The sequence below is a fragment of the Mya arenaria genome, chromosome 3 (genome assembly GCF_026914265.1).
Source record: "Mya arenaria isolate MELC-2E11 chromosome 3, ASM2691426v1".
Lineage (NCBI taxonomy): Eukaryota > Metazoa > Mollusca > Bivalvia > Myida > Myidae > Mya > Mya arenaria.
In genome coordinates, this window is record NC_069124.1 from 270,423 (window position 1) to 284,605 (window position 14,183).

At 33.3% G+C, this 14,183-nt stretch overlaps 2 protein-coding genes across 3 annotated transcripts in view; one reads left to right on the forward strand and one right to left on the reverse strand.

Moving 5' to 3' along the window:
* Positions 1-7,799, reverse strand: part of LOC128227803 (sodium- and chloride-dependent GABA transporter 1-like) — a 35,859-nt gene extending 28,060 nt beyond the window's left edge. Inside the window, exon 1 of one of the 2 annotated variants that reach the window (XM_052938665.1) lies at positions 7,668-7,799. The gene's annotated coding sequence lies outside the window, so the exon portion shown is untranslated. Of the gene's footprint in view, positions 1-7,091; positions 7,218-7,667 lie in introns of those variants that run through there. The other variant, XM_052938664.1, reaches the window with a different exon arrangement.
* LOC128227810 (uncharacterized) lies at positions 7,028-10,636 on the forward strand. The gene is made up of 6 exons (XM_052938675.1): positions 7,028-7,244; positions 8,124-8,243; positions 8,818-8,899; positions 9,491-9,646; positions 10,259-10,353; positions 10,561-10,636. The coding sequence occupies exons 1-6, from the start codon at positions 7,101-7,103 to the stop codon at positions 10,582-10,584; spliced, it is 621 nt and encodes a 206-aa protein (XP_052794635.1). The 5' UTR covers positions 7,028-7,100; the 3' UTR covers positions 10,585-10,636.
* The last annotated feature ends 3,547 nt before the right edge of the window (positions 10,637-14,183 follow it).

Consider the following 14,183-nt stretch of genomic DNA (forward strand, 5'->3'; position numbering starts at 1 on the left):
CTCTCAATATTTATGCAAAAAACTACAGAAACAAGCTCAGTAGCAAAAAGTTTAACATAAACCCGGTTTAATGGCACTGGGTACACGCCAAAGACATAGAACATAAAAACAAAAAATCACAAACAAGAAACATGGAAGAACAGCACAAAACTCCACAAACAAGTCAAAGCTATTTTGAACGAACATGATTCCTCGGATATTTGGTCAACAGAAGCTATCGATAATTACGCGTTGGATATTATAAAAAAAAACACATTAGGTACATGTTGTCAAAGCTGGTATTCAGGCATCGACAATTCACCAAAATTAAGAACATTTCGCTTGATTTTAACACACTTTCAATAGAGAAATCTAATTACATTTTATACATAAAAATAAAATTTCGAATTGCTCTCTAAAGATTTCGAATTTTTGCTTAAAAATTAGTGATTGAAACGGGCATATATAACAATACAGATATTATTGAAAAAAATGTGTGTCTCATGCAACATAAATCAGAAATAGTTCCATTTTCTTCCCGTATGCCCACAATATAGGGAACTAAGATGTAAAATCTTTAAGCGAACTTCTGCCATTGGCCAATTTATATGAATAAATTCAAATACCTATTTTCTTTGCTAACCAGATACGAGAGGCTGATATGAACTGATTTAGAAATGACATTATTTGTATTGAACAATGCACACAACAATTTTTATAATCATGCAGATTTTGGATACATTTACTAACACATGCATACTTGCTATAATAGGATGTTATCATATTTCAACCCGTATCTCCAGGAAATGTGTTTGTGTACTGTTTCTCCATTAATTGATTTGTTTGTTTACATGCTATGAACATTGCATTATGTCTTATGCAATAAACATATTGTATCGTATCGTACACACCATTGGGGTTTAATGCATTCAACGAAATTTTAACACCAAAGGAATACTTAATGAAAGTTTTGTGTCTGCCTCTTATTGTCTGTGATTTTTTTTATAATGTTCATGATCTCACACTTGTCCTGCCATTTATCAAATACTGCAAAACTAAACATAATTATAAGCATAATCGAAGCGAGTTTCATTTCGATAATAGAAGTTAAAACGCATAGATGAAGGAAACTACATTTCGTACTGAAACTGAACGTTGTGACACATCCGTGTTTTGTACGATAAATATGTTGTTGTTTTTTGGTTTGAACTCATTTTATTGCATGACGATGCATTTACCCAATATATGATGTATATAACAACAAAGAAACAGAAACAGTGCAATGTAACAAAGCTTACGTTTATATAAAAAGGACATGCAAAGGGATTTGGCCACGAGTTTTTCCAACATCATTTACGACCCTTTTCCAAAACGTCACATGAAAAGCAAAACTGATTACGTTGTCACATGAATTATGACACCAAATGTAATACTGCATGCATTTATGTATTGTTTTATACATAGGAATGAGAATAATGTGTTCTATAACTACGAGAAAAGTGATTTCCAATTAATAGATCGTGTAATGCAATAAATAATAATAGAAAAAAGTATAAATTAAGCTAAGTGTAAGAAATAAGATTGGAGAGAGAGATATATATCAAGTGTGAAAAAGAGAAAGATAGTAGGGGAAGTGGAGTGCTCATTGTGCTTACTGTGGAGTGTTTAGAAGCGATAACTGAAGTGTGGTGCTTCCGTAAATATTACAACATTACCATCATTAGGGAGGTTAGAAGATCCAAAAAGTAGTTTGTTAGTGCTCAGAGGATGAGCTCGTCTAGTATTATGAATCTCTCCCTTTCGACTATAAAAAGTGAGAAGTTAAATAAATAGTGATCGGCATTTCCTTCAGTATTACTGTGACCTCATAACGGAGAGTCTCTGTGTGAAAATTAAACAAGTCCGAATTAACAACATTGCAGTTCGAGGGGTGAATGCGAAAAGGTTCTAAGTGACATTAAATAAAGAAGCGGATAGAACCTTTTCGCTTTCACCCCTCGAGTTTTTTCTTATACGTGCATGATTAACCGACCTGAGCGGCGTTCTCCAAAGACAAATAAAGATGAAACGTCAGGCCTTTAAAACACTTATTGTAGATTACGCTTAAAAGGCGAGTGTCTTTTGCATACATTGAGTATATTACAAAATGTAATGGCGGAAGGAATTGTAGAACGACTACTGATTTCTAATCTCATATTATGTGTTACTACATTTTTACTGTTTCGTAGATAATTAGGGTTAGAACCATTTACTGTCACTGGGAACAGCTGCGATAGGTAAGATGATTATTCTTCACAATTAAATTTATATACAAGGATGTGTTTTTGCATTATTCTTCTATCCGATAAGGACACCCAACCGATTTCTTTAATCAAATTTGCATGTGACACATACCGTGTAAGACCTGTTGCAATTCTAGCTGCCTTATATTGAAGTTTCTCGAATGTTTCCTTTTCATAATCAGTACAATAATCCCATACTACTGAAGTATATTCAATGATTGGTCTTAAGTAGGAAAGGTAAATTTCATTGAGAGTTTTTCGAAGAAGTTTAGATTTAAGAGAATGCATTGAACCAAAAACTTTCTTTGCAGAAGCAATACTGTTTTGTTTTGTTTTTTTCAATATGTTGATGCCAGGTTCCGTCAGAACTAAGAGTGACCCCTAAGTGTTTGTTTGTCGTAATAAGTAAGTGCTGTTGAATTAAATACAAGATGTAGGCGCAGTTTATTTGAAAGTGCGCAAAACATTGCTTGAGTACAATAATATTTATGTGAAAAACTACAGAAACAAGCTCAGTAGCCAAAAGTTAAAACATAAACCCCGTTTAATGGCAAAGGGTAAACGCCAAAGACATAGAACACAAAAACAACAAATCACAAACAAGAAACATGGAACAACAGCACAAAGCTCCATAAACAACACAGTGCATATATACTATATAAATATATATATATATATATATATATATATATATATATATACAGTAAAACTGCGCCCGCTCGAGGACGTCGGGAACCGAGCCAAATCCTCGAGGGAACCGATGTTTCGAACGACCCGAGTTTAAATTTTCCAGTCTGTTATGAAATATCTTGGATCAGTGTTTTTTCTTATGAAGTCGTCAAACCGACTGTTTACTAAGACAACGATTATGTGTTGCGTTGAGGAAATCGCTCATATGTTCAAAGGTTGTCGTATTCTCAATGTAAAATGTAAAAACAATAACAAAAAATGAATAAATAGAAATGTTTATTTTTACAAAAAGCTTCATAATCATCTCCTCAAATGCCCTTATCAACTACTATCGGTCGTGCATAAACAGTGATAAACGGTTTTTCACACCTTACCTTTCAACTGTCATTGCAATTTTTACAACTTGCAAACAATTTTACACCTAGCAATTGTTTGTTAATTTTGGAACACGCGTTCGGGAAAAAGGGTGAAACTATGACCTCGAGGGAGCTATAAGGTTTTGTGCATGATTTATGTACTTGGGACCGACTATTGTGCTCGACTCCTCGACTTATTTAGGTTTCGATGCAGCGTAGGTATATTTTATATGAAAATAGAAGGAAAAATGTTCGGGACCAAGCTCCGACCTCGAGGGACCGCCGGTTCTCGAACGACCGCTTGTTCGAACGACCGCAGTTTTACTGTATATGTATATATAAACTAGGTATGTTCATCAAGGATTGTTAGGTACCGCACGGAACGGTCAGTAAAAGGTAAATTTACTTGGGGTTTGAACCAGTTAGTGTGCACAACCTCACTCTTACGAAAATAAGCCATTGTTTTGACCAGTCATTAAAGTGTTGCACGTTACTATTATAGTACTCTCTGTATGATCTGTGCTAGCTGACGAGACAGCGAGGGAACAATCATCCGCAAAATGTCTAGCTGTGCTTTATAGTGCGTCAGCTATGTCAATTACGTATATGAAAAGGAGAAAGGGCCCTATAGAGAGCCCTGTGGTACCCCTGCTGTAATGAGTTTGAACAGGAAAAGGATGTGCCAATGAACACTGTTGTCTTCGGTTTGGTAAATAATGGAATATCCATATGATAACATTATCGGTAAGTCATACTCTTTAAGTTTAAAAATAAGTCCACGGTGCCAAACTCTATCAAATGCCTTGGATACATCATAAAAAACTAAGGTAGTTGCTAGTTTCGCATCGAATGACTAATGCTTTTTTGATTGTAGAAGCTGAAAGGTTGTAGAATTGCAAACTTATTTCAAAATTATATCTTCTTTAAGTCATTTTATCACCGATATTTGGTTCATATGAATAAAGAATGATGCAACTGTTGGCAAGTTGATGTTGTTGTTTGTAATGTTGCTCTTATCCAAGCACTATCTGCCATTCTGAAGAACTTTAGTGACTTTGTATTTTTGATTTGCTTACAAGTTCGGTAAAGCATAAGTACAATCGACAAAACGTGAAATGAATAAATAATTAATAATAAATATGATAATATACGGGCATATTGTAAAAAGTATTTTATGAATTTCATAAAAATATGAGCCAGCACGCGAAATAAATTCATTTATTCTAATGATATAAAAAGAAAATTCAAATCTCAATTCTTATGATTTAAAACAAATAAATATATAAGTGCCAAACACGAACTTAATTGTTTAAATATATTATTAACTGATACTAAATAAACGTTGAAGCTTAATTAACATGATTTCGACGAACATTAGGTTCAGGGTTGGATAAAATAAGGCCGAAAAGGACCAGGCCGAAATGTTAACTAGGCCGAATCGCCCCGACACCACTGAATTATATTGGTGATAACGCATTGTACCAGTCTATGTAATCCTATAGTTTCGCTGTTCTGTTATATGATAAACCCGCCATAAATCGAATATATTTGGGTTCATTCGGAAGGTTTGAAAAATAATGTGAAAACAAATGAAACTTTTGATATATTGTCACATGGTTTTATAAGCCAACTGTGTATCGATAGTTTCTCACGTGACACAAAATTCAGTATCCTACTTCATATTTGAAGGAAATGGAACGCGAAAACCCACGCTACAAAGGGGGCATTTTAGGACGTTTGCAGCAGCGTCTTTCATGCCATTCGTCTTGTAAAAAACGTGTTAGCCAGGCAGTCCGGCTTCGTTTTAAAAAGTGACTTGCCTTTAATGTTTCAAGACAAATGATTGTTTGAAATACCTTTTTTTTCAAACTCGAGATTGATTAACAATGGTGGTCATTTACGCTCGCGAAAGTGTCATATAGACGGTTCGTAACATGGTTTTCATTAAGCACATCCAATTGTTTCCTTATCACAAACCATTTTGGTTTATAACATATAAAAAAACATGATAAAAAAACACATTTATTTTGAACTGTTTATTATATCAGCGTACTTCATACGTCGTCAGCAAATGTGGTCCATAAGATGTCACAATCTATGACAGATGTACGAGTGAACTTCTCTCTTGTTTGCGTAAAGATAAGAACAATCTACGACATTGCCTTATATATGCTCGGCTGATAAAGAGACTTCGGACACATGTATGTGCTCCATAAAAAGTGTTATAAAATTGAATCATTTTTTTACGAAAGACCCGTGGTGACATTTCAACTTCATGGGTTGACTTCTGGTATTTCAACTTTACGAATTCACGATATTTCTGCACAAATACACGCTTTCGCAAATTTTCATTTTTCTTCCAGATTTGAGGAATTGAAGATTTCATGTTCATCGTCAATAGACTTCGATATATACGAACTTCATGAGTTCAAGACTTTAAGTTGAAATGTCACCACGGGTCTTTTGTACCTACTTATTATCTGCACACACCATATATCATATACATAGTTATATATCCCCAGTTGTACGTTTTTATACGGACGCTAAAGTTAACCCTACGCCATCCCCATTGAGTCTGACGAATACTCAATTATTTTCTACCCGAATCCTTCATTACAAATATTACGAACTCTGACTTTCTGTGAACCTCGTTACATCCTCTTGAGACCGCAAATCCCTCTGAACACGTACAAAATGGGATATATCCTCGTATGGATGGAATACGAATACTGGCGATACCACAATTTGAATACAAAATAAGCTTAGCGCTCTCTCACGATTTTGGCTAGAATTTCACACGATTTAGGTAATCGAATCGTGTTGATCCTGTACATACCGACAAATGTGTAAAAATAACAGATCATTACATTTTTAATAAAGTCCGACCCTCCACGACCTGATTTTCTTACCCACACATGCGTGGGTATTTCTGGTAAATCGGCGAAGCATCGCGAGAGTTTTGAACTGTATAAAAATATAACGTTTCTGCTCAGAATTGATACGAGTGTAGGTTTTTTTTTTAATAATAGTACCTCTGGCGTAAGGTTAGGCAATCGAGTGCAACGCTTATTAGCGCAACTCATACTTTTTACCTGTTCTAAATTCACTAGGACTTAAATGAGCTAATTAAAAAATATCAATAACAGAGAGTGTATTTGTATTTTGGAAACATTACTATATTAAGATGAAAATGACTAATGACCATTTCCATATTTTTTATGAAATCATTTACATAGTAACTAATCGGTGAGATGATGAAATGTTCCACTATTATTTTGGAATAAAAATTGAGCGAGAAACTGACTCCTTGTATAAATATGGTGGATGATCGCGACTTCAATTACATAACAATTCAGTACGATTGGACAAGACTTTGAATAATTTACTACACAATTGAGAGTTGTAACACACATTTGAGAAATCGTCCTTTGTCTTCGAATATCGCTGATATTCGTCTTCACGTCATTGTTCAATCGCAGGTAGTCGTTTCCCGACTCATCATAATCATGTAACATATGTCGGGGGATTGGGGAGGGGAGGTTGAAATTGTGACCGTGAGTGGCCTATTTTATCTGACTAGGTGAATATATCAATGCTATATTTTATTTAAATTGTAATAGACAGCACTGTCAATACCTAACTAGACTACGTCTAACTAGTTCGCAATAGGCATATTTAAATTTCAGAGATAAGATATTTCGAAAGGACACTGGTCTATATTCGTTGCCAAATAGCTATAAAAGAATGGTGAGATACTACTGATGCCATCTGCTTCATAGCTTACCATTACAGCATGTTGAAGTATATGTTAACTCTAGTAGTTGTTGTCGGGGGTTGTTTGGCTGCAGACAGATGCTGCTTTTATTCTAAGTTTTCTGGTAAACTGTTAATGAAATCAGCAATCCAGGTGAATGGATCGGATCCGAACGTATTCCAGGTATTTTCTTTTTCTAGCCTTTACTTTAAAATATTGAAAACCTGATTATTTCAAACATATTTCTTTTTAAGAGGTAACGGTGACCTCATGTTCGTAACATTATTAATCATTAACATATACATAACTTATATACTGTATTATATATATATATATAATGGATATTGTATGTATATTAAATTGTATTGTATTAACCTATATATTACGAATTATGAACGCATGTGGGTTATTCATGTATAACACTAGTTAACTATATTTGATATGATCATGGTAAAACATGATGTGTAGGTTCATTTCCTTTTTTGAAGTGGTACATGTGATAACAACACACAGGAAATAACGTTACGTTCTTACAAAAATTTCTGTACTAACAACATAGGATATGTATAACAAATCAAAAAATAGAATAAAACGATAACTTCTTACATAGATTGGTGAAGGTAACCTGTCTGAGACTTTGTCCGTTTGCCTTTTGACTGTGTTCTTGTGTCTGGCACCTAATCCCAAGCTTTTTTTCCTTCCAAATGCAAGTGAGCGTAAAACCGACTTTAACAAAACATGTACATTAAAACGTCCTAATTGCAAACGGTCAAATCACAGCAACACATGCTTTCCGATGAATTATACATATAAACAGTAAAGAAAATGATAAAAACATCATGTGTCAGTGTGATGCAATAGGGTTTGGCTCGTGAAAAGAAAAACACAACCGATGATACGACATAAAATATATTTGCAACTCGAGATAATAATTAGAACATTGCAAAACATATTTCGTCCCTAAAAACGAGAATAAAATAGAATACCACGATTAATACGAGTACATTGCAATAATGTAAAAGTATACGGAAGGGGGTTATACATTACTGTTTTGTCTTTCAGCAAACGGTGGACATAGATTACGACTATAACCGGGGACTTATAAAAACAGTGTCTCGCGGACACAGCCTTACAATGGAAAACGTCAGTTTTGTCAGCACCGATTACAGCGACTACCATCATGTAGGTCTTTTACTTTCATTGATTAAAGAAGCAAGAGTTTGTTTCTATTTGTAAAATTCAGAAAAACAGTTCTCTTCTAATATTTAAGCTCAGCACCTTCCTTAAACTTTTGCTTCAGGCCAGTGTGTTTATTTGCTAGCCAACGTACCATTTAGGCTAGATCTGACGTTCACCATTTCCTCCATAACTTTTATGATAATTGACATAAATTCAATCATTTCTTCACGACGCTTTTTAAAAGGTTAAATTGCATGTGACGAAGCCGGGCCGAAGCGTGATAATTGGCCCGAGTGTCTTTGCCCAAGACGTAGCTGAGGGACGTTATGAGCACGAGGGCCAAATATCGCACAATGGCCCTGTTCCTCCATGTTTAAACCCCTTTAATATATATGTTATTTTCTTCTTTTGTAAGTAAACTATATATTTGTGTTAAGTTGTACACTCCGATCACTTTCAAGCTCGACGACGGTAAGTAAACTTACATTAAATAGTTTTTTTAGAGTATTAATAAAGCCAAGTCGGAAAAAAACAACAACATTGAATAAACGCTTTAATACAACATATTTGTTTCCAGCATAGGGCTTATACGATTCGTGAAGATGGAGTCTGTGAATCGGAGCCACTGATGGAGACTCAGAACACTCCGTGTATTCCAGGTAACCACACGGTGTTATTCACCTCTTGTCATCCGATGTATTTTATTCCACCAGGGGCCATATTCATGAAGCACCTTAGTGAAACATTTCGATTAAGTGAAAATATGCTACTTTTAGCAATGTTTATTTAGAATCCTGTATTCTTATGAATTTATATGTTATGCTATTTTCTTGCATAATTTCCTTTTTCGTTTTACGAACATTATAAGTTTTGTTCAAATTTACTATTAAGTTGACAATCCATTGATTGATAATACAATGATAACTACAGAGACAAGCCCAGTATTCGAAAATTAAAATAACCCTCCTTAGTGGCGCAATGTAAGATCCAACACGACAATGAATTAGAGACACAACCATATAAAATGCCACATTCACAAATACAAACACAACAGACTGACCTCATACTCATCAACATAGCGTTTGCCGATAAATGGTGGGAGAACCGCCTTTGAACGGTCAGTATAAATCCGAGTTCACTATACCCGAATCTACTGGCGGCTTCAGCTAGTTTGTTTGGCTATAACCTCACATTATTGCTCCCATTTAACAAACGGACTTCTGACTTCATATCTTACATCCACATTGCAGATGGTTTTACTTCCACTTTGAGCGCAGTAATCGGAACGCCACCAAATTCTATGAAGCTGACATATTGGGCGGGAACATTGAACGGTGCACACGTGACATACTCCGTAACGGATGACTGCACGCCCGTTACCATGGAAGTTGTAGGGGGAAACGCAGGTAGTCACCTCTCACATGTCCCTTCTTAAATTACAAGGCCTTATTTGTTCTCCTTGTTTTTGAGAAATAAACACAACAGGTTTTTAAATCGCACTTCAGTCATATGTACATTGAACTGGCCCTAATATCACGAAAATCTCAGTCTCAGTCTCAACTCATTTGACAACATAGCATCAAACTTTATTAAAATCACGTATGTTGTTAGCACTTTTTACTATTGACAAAATTTCTTTTCAACATATTCTATGCAAAAAAAAATACGTTTTCAAAAAGTATAAAAACTTGCAAGATTTAGAATCATATCATGATTTTATGTGCTAAATTGAGTTAAGATTGAGATTAGGATTAGACTTGAGTAATTTTGCGATATAGGGGCCAGATCATAAAAATATTTAAACTACAGTATGTTATTTTACAGTTTTATAATGTCATCAAAAGCATGAACTAACAGTATATTCAATTCCAGCCAGGAATAACTATACATTTGGAGTAATTTCTGTTTAAAGTTTTCGTGTTTGTTTTGTGTTTATTCGATCAAATTTGTCAGCGTTATGGTACTGGGTTTGTCCCTGGATATATTTCAAGTAACAATATCAATTGCACTTGCTGTAGACACACGCTACCTGAACACCTACATATTCGCGGACATCAAACCGGACATGCTTAGTAGTGACAATGCCCTTGACCTTCCAACGGCCTGTACACACGTATGTTTTTTCTCATTTCTCAAGAAACAACGTGATTTTAATTAGTTTTCATCAGTTATTGTATGTAAATTAAAATGCAACTAACTATGTTATATTGCTTATATAGTCAAGTTCAAGGTAATTACTAGTATACTTCTTATGATTTGGTATTTCTTAAAAATTCTAGTCGAAATTTATTTTCACATCGTTCTTTTTCTACCATTTCAGGCTGGTCCTCCAGTTGGGAAATAGTTTTCAGTCCAATTTCATAAAACGAAATGAATAAAATCAGAAAAAAATGTCATTTCTATTCACATGTGGGTTGTTCGATACGTGTAGTCATTCACACTCGGATCTTACCCACGCGATGTCTGAGTGCATATGCGATTAGATGGTGGTTACCATGCCGGAAAAGCGGCTTGCCTTCAGAACTTAAATATTTCTTTAATGATATCGTGTTTTACAATTGTTACCTTTAAGGACCTTCCACTATACTGGGTGGGCGAGGAAGGTCAAAATTTAACATATTTTAAAAATGCATTGTTTATATAGTTTCGGGGTATATTCTTTTACAAACACTCAACCGCCTATTCAATTGATTGAACATTAAAGATTGCAGCCAAGTTAAAATACCGCGTAGAAGAATAGAACATAATATTTTTTAATTGAGCCATGCCTAATTATATTTATATGTTCTCCATTCCCCCGACATTGATAGGAAATGTCCCATAATCCATTACGAATATCAAATTTTCGCACAAAATGACCCCCAAAGTCTATTTCGATAACTCCAAAGCTGATAATGGATATCAAATCACTTAGTAAATGAAAAAAGTTGTATTCGTTCCAGCTAGCAAAGCAGCAAATAATGTAATCATAGTTTGACGTTTGTATTAGTAAATACTATCATTGAAGAGTTAACATCTTCTAGAACTTTATAATACGTTCCCAGCCAACTCGATGATCAAAGTGTTATTAAAAATCGTATTGATTCTAATGTTAAATTTCAAGTTGTGTTGATTGATGATCATAAAAACACTATAAATGTTCTAAGAACGTTCATAGTCCAGTTGTTTTCGTATCAAAAGTGATAAAAGAAACTATGAGAGACCCCTCCCATGCTTAAAAATAAACCAAATAATCCTTTGTACTTGCCTTAAAACATGCAAAAACGTTTAATCAAATGTTCATTTTCACTCTGACTGGTTCCCAGAATATTTCATCATCTAATTAACTATAAATAGCCACATGGTTCTCCGTAAATGTTGATATATGTGGTTTAAAGGGTGTACAAGAAAGACCATTGATGCAAAGCATCAAAGGGCGCCGTTTAATAGTTTATGCACTTGTTATATGTTGAAAAACAAGGAATGTCAAGGCCAACAAGCATATTATGGTGTATTGAACCGCATCTATGAAATTCTCAAAATATTTGTAGTATTCTGCATGACAACATAGGCAAAAGCAAGTTGAACATTTCATTAGGGGTGGGGTACATTAATGAACACGACATAATTAGGGTGCTTGTGCACTATACTTTTTGTCATTGCCACATACCCATATACCAAGTTTTATTTTAATACCATAAGTAGTTTTAAAGTAATGCTCTGGTCAAGAAAAAGCGGCAAAGGGCAATAATTATGTAATTAGCTTAAAAACAGCTATAGTCATTGTGCACTGCACTTCCTCTCGTTGTGCTAAATACCATTGAATGATGTTTAATGAAATTCCAAAAAAAGTAGTTTTCTAGTTATGCTCCAGACAGGAAAAGATACAAAGGGAATAACTCTTGCAATACGCTGAAATAGAGTTATTGTTCATGTACACTGCAGTTCTAATCATATAGGGGGAGGGGGCAACGTCACCATGCTGGAATGACAACTTGTAGGGAAGAATAAGAGATATGAAATAACAATTTAACAATTTGTGTAGTACTTTAATAAACATTATCATTTCGTCCGAAAGTTGCAAACATAAATAGAACATAATTATTGAACTGTAAAGTTGCAAACATAAATAGAACATAATTATTGAACTGTTATATAAAAAGTGAACATTGTTTACTAGATGAAATGCATTTATAACATAACATGCCTTGTTTTTAGCTGTTTAATAATACTAAAATGTAATGTAAAATTGCATAAAAAATCTAGTCAATGGAGTTATTATGTTAACTTCTTCATTTACATAGTAAAGAAGAGGTGAAAATGGATGTTTTTAGTTGATATTAACACAAAAACAGCATGTGTCTTATTGGACAATGGCAATTTTTTCAAATATGATAAAAGTAAGCATTCAAACTGAATATGTATCAGACTATGTATGAAAGAAATAATACTGTTTCTATTTTTCACAAAGGTTTTGAAATACAACAATGCACATATAAGCATAAATAGGCCAAATATGCAAAAAAATAATAATAGTAAACAATGTGTGAAAGTGATACTGAACACTTAAAACAATTTCTTTGTGCATTAAATGAATATATACCAGAAAAGCAATACTAAATCAAGTTCAAAATGTATAATAACATGAAGAACACCCCTTTATGAATATCTTCATAACAAATCAGAGTACATGTAAACAATAATCATTTATATCATTAGTATCAAATGTGTCCAGTTTAAAGTGTGTTTTCATTTGCATTAAATTACATTGTAATATATACCAGAAAAGCAATTATAAAAATCCTTAAATGTATAAGAAACTGAAGACAATAAAGAATAACACCAATTATGAATATCTCCAAAACAAATCAGAGGTCACTTATATATAAAACAATAATCAATCATATAATTAGTATCAATTGTGTGTCTGTTCATTATCTTTAAATGAGCATCTTTAAAGTGAAACTCTTATTTGAAATCAATACATATAATTGTATTTATAACACACATCAAATTGAATGAAAAAACAATAACTACTTACTAAATAATGCATTTACTGAAATATCGTTTACTGATAACAAGCTTGTCACCCTGTTTATAATAGCAGAAAGCATGACAAATATTAAATGATTGGTGATTGCTAAAAGATTTACTGTGGTCTACTATAGTATCACAAGGCAGAAATACCATGTTTTATGTTCATTCTTATTAATTAGCAAATTAAACTCAAGATCCTTCATTAGAAACATTGTGGTTGACATCTATCAACCCATTTTGAAAAATGAAAACAATAATATTAATTATCATAAGTCTTATTTGGGAGTAAGAGTGCATCTTTAAAAATAGTGTGTGTGTTTTTTCACTTAAATATGTAACAATTCAATTTGACAAATGAGACAAAAGTTAGGAAATAGAAGTAGTAATTGTACATAATACAAAACAACAACAAAAATTGACAAAGCTCAATATAACAGGAAATCTATATGAAAACACAAATCCTTAAAGGCCATTATTATTTAAACTGAATTAAGGTATAAGTAGTACACACTTTTATAAAGCTTTTACGGACAACATAGTTATTATCATGGTACACTATAGGACTTTTATCCAAATTTTGAAGATTTTTTAATGTGAATTAAAAATATTTTGTCTATATTTGATTTTTTTTCACATTATTAGAGATTATGAAATAAACACAACAGTTTCTGGTAAAATAAATTTCAGTTAACAGAAAAATAAAGTTCAACCGAACATATTATTGATACACATGGAAAAAAAATCATTTTGATTGATCTTGTGAGTCTTCGGAACAGAGCAGTATTTCGATGTTTGAAAATATATAGCAGTTTTATAAATTCATAAAAAATAGTTAATAACAAGACAACCTGCTGAAATCATTTTAAATATTTTCTATGATGTCTAATGAACAATTTAAAAGACAATTTATGATGGTTTATTGTTCAG

Excerpts from the sequence above, each read along its gene's own strand:
- LOC128227810 (XM_052938675.1), top strand. The coding sequence starts at position 7,101 with ATGTTGAAGTATATGTTAACTCTAGTAGTTGTTGTCGGGGGTTGTTTG. Across the intron at positions 8,244-8,817 it reads ATTACAGCGACTACCATCAT|CATAGGGCTTATACGATTCG; the intron begins GTAGGTCTTTTA and ends ATTTGTTTCCAG. Across the intron at positions 9,647-10,258 it reads AGTTGTAGGGGGAAACGCAG|ACACACGCTACCTGAACACC; the intron begins GTAGTCACCTCT and ends CACTTGCTGTAG.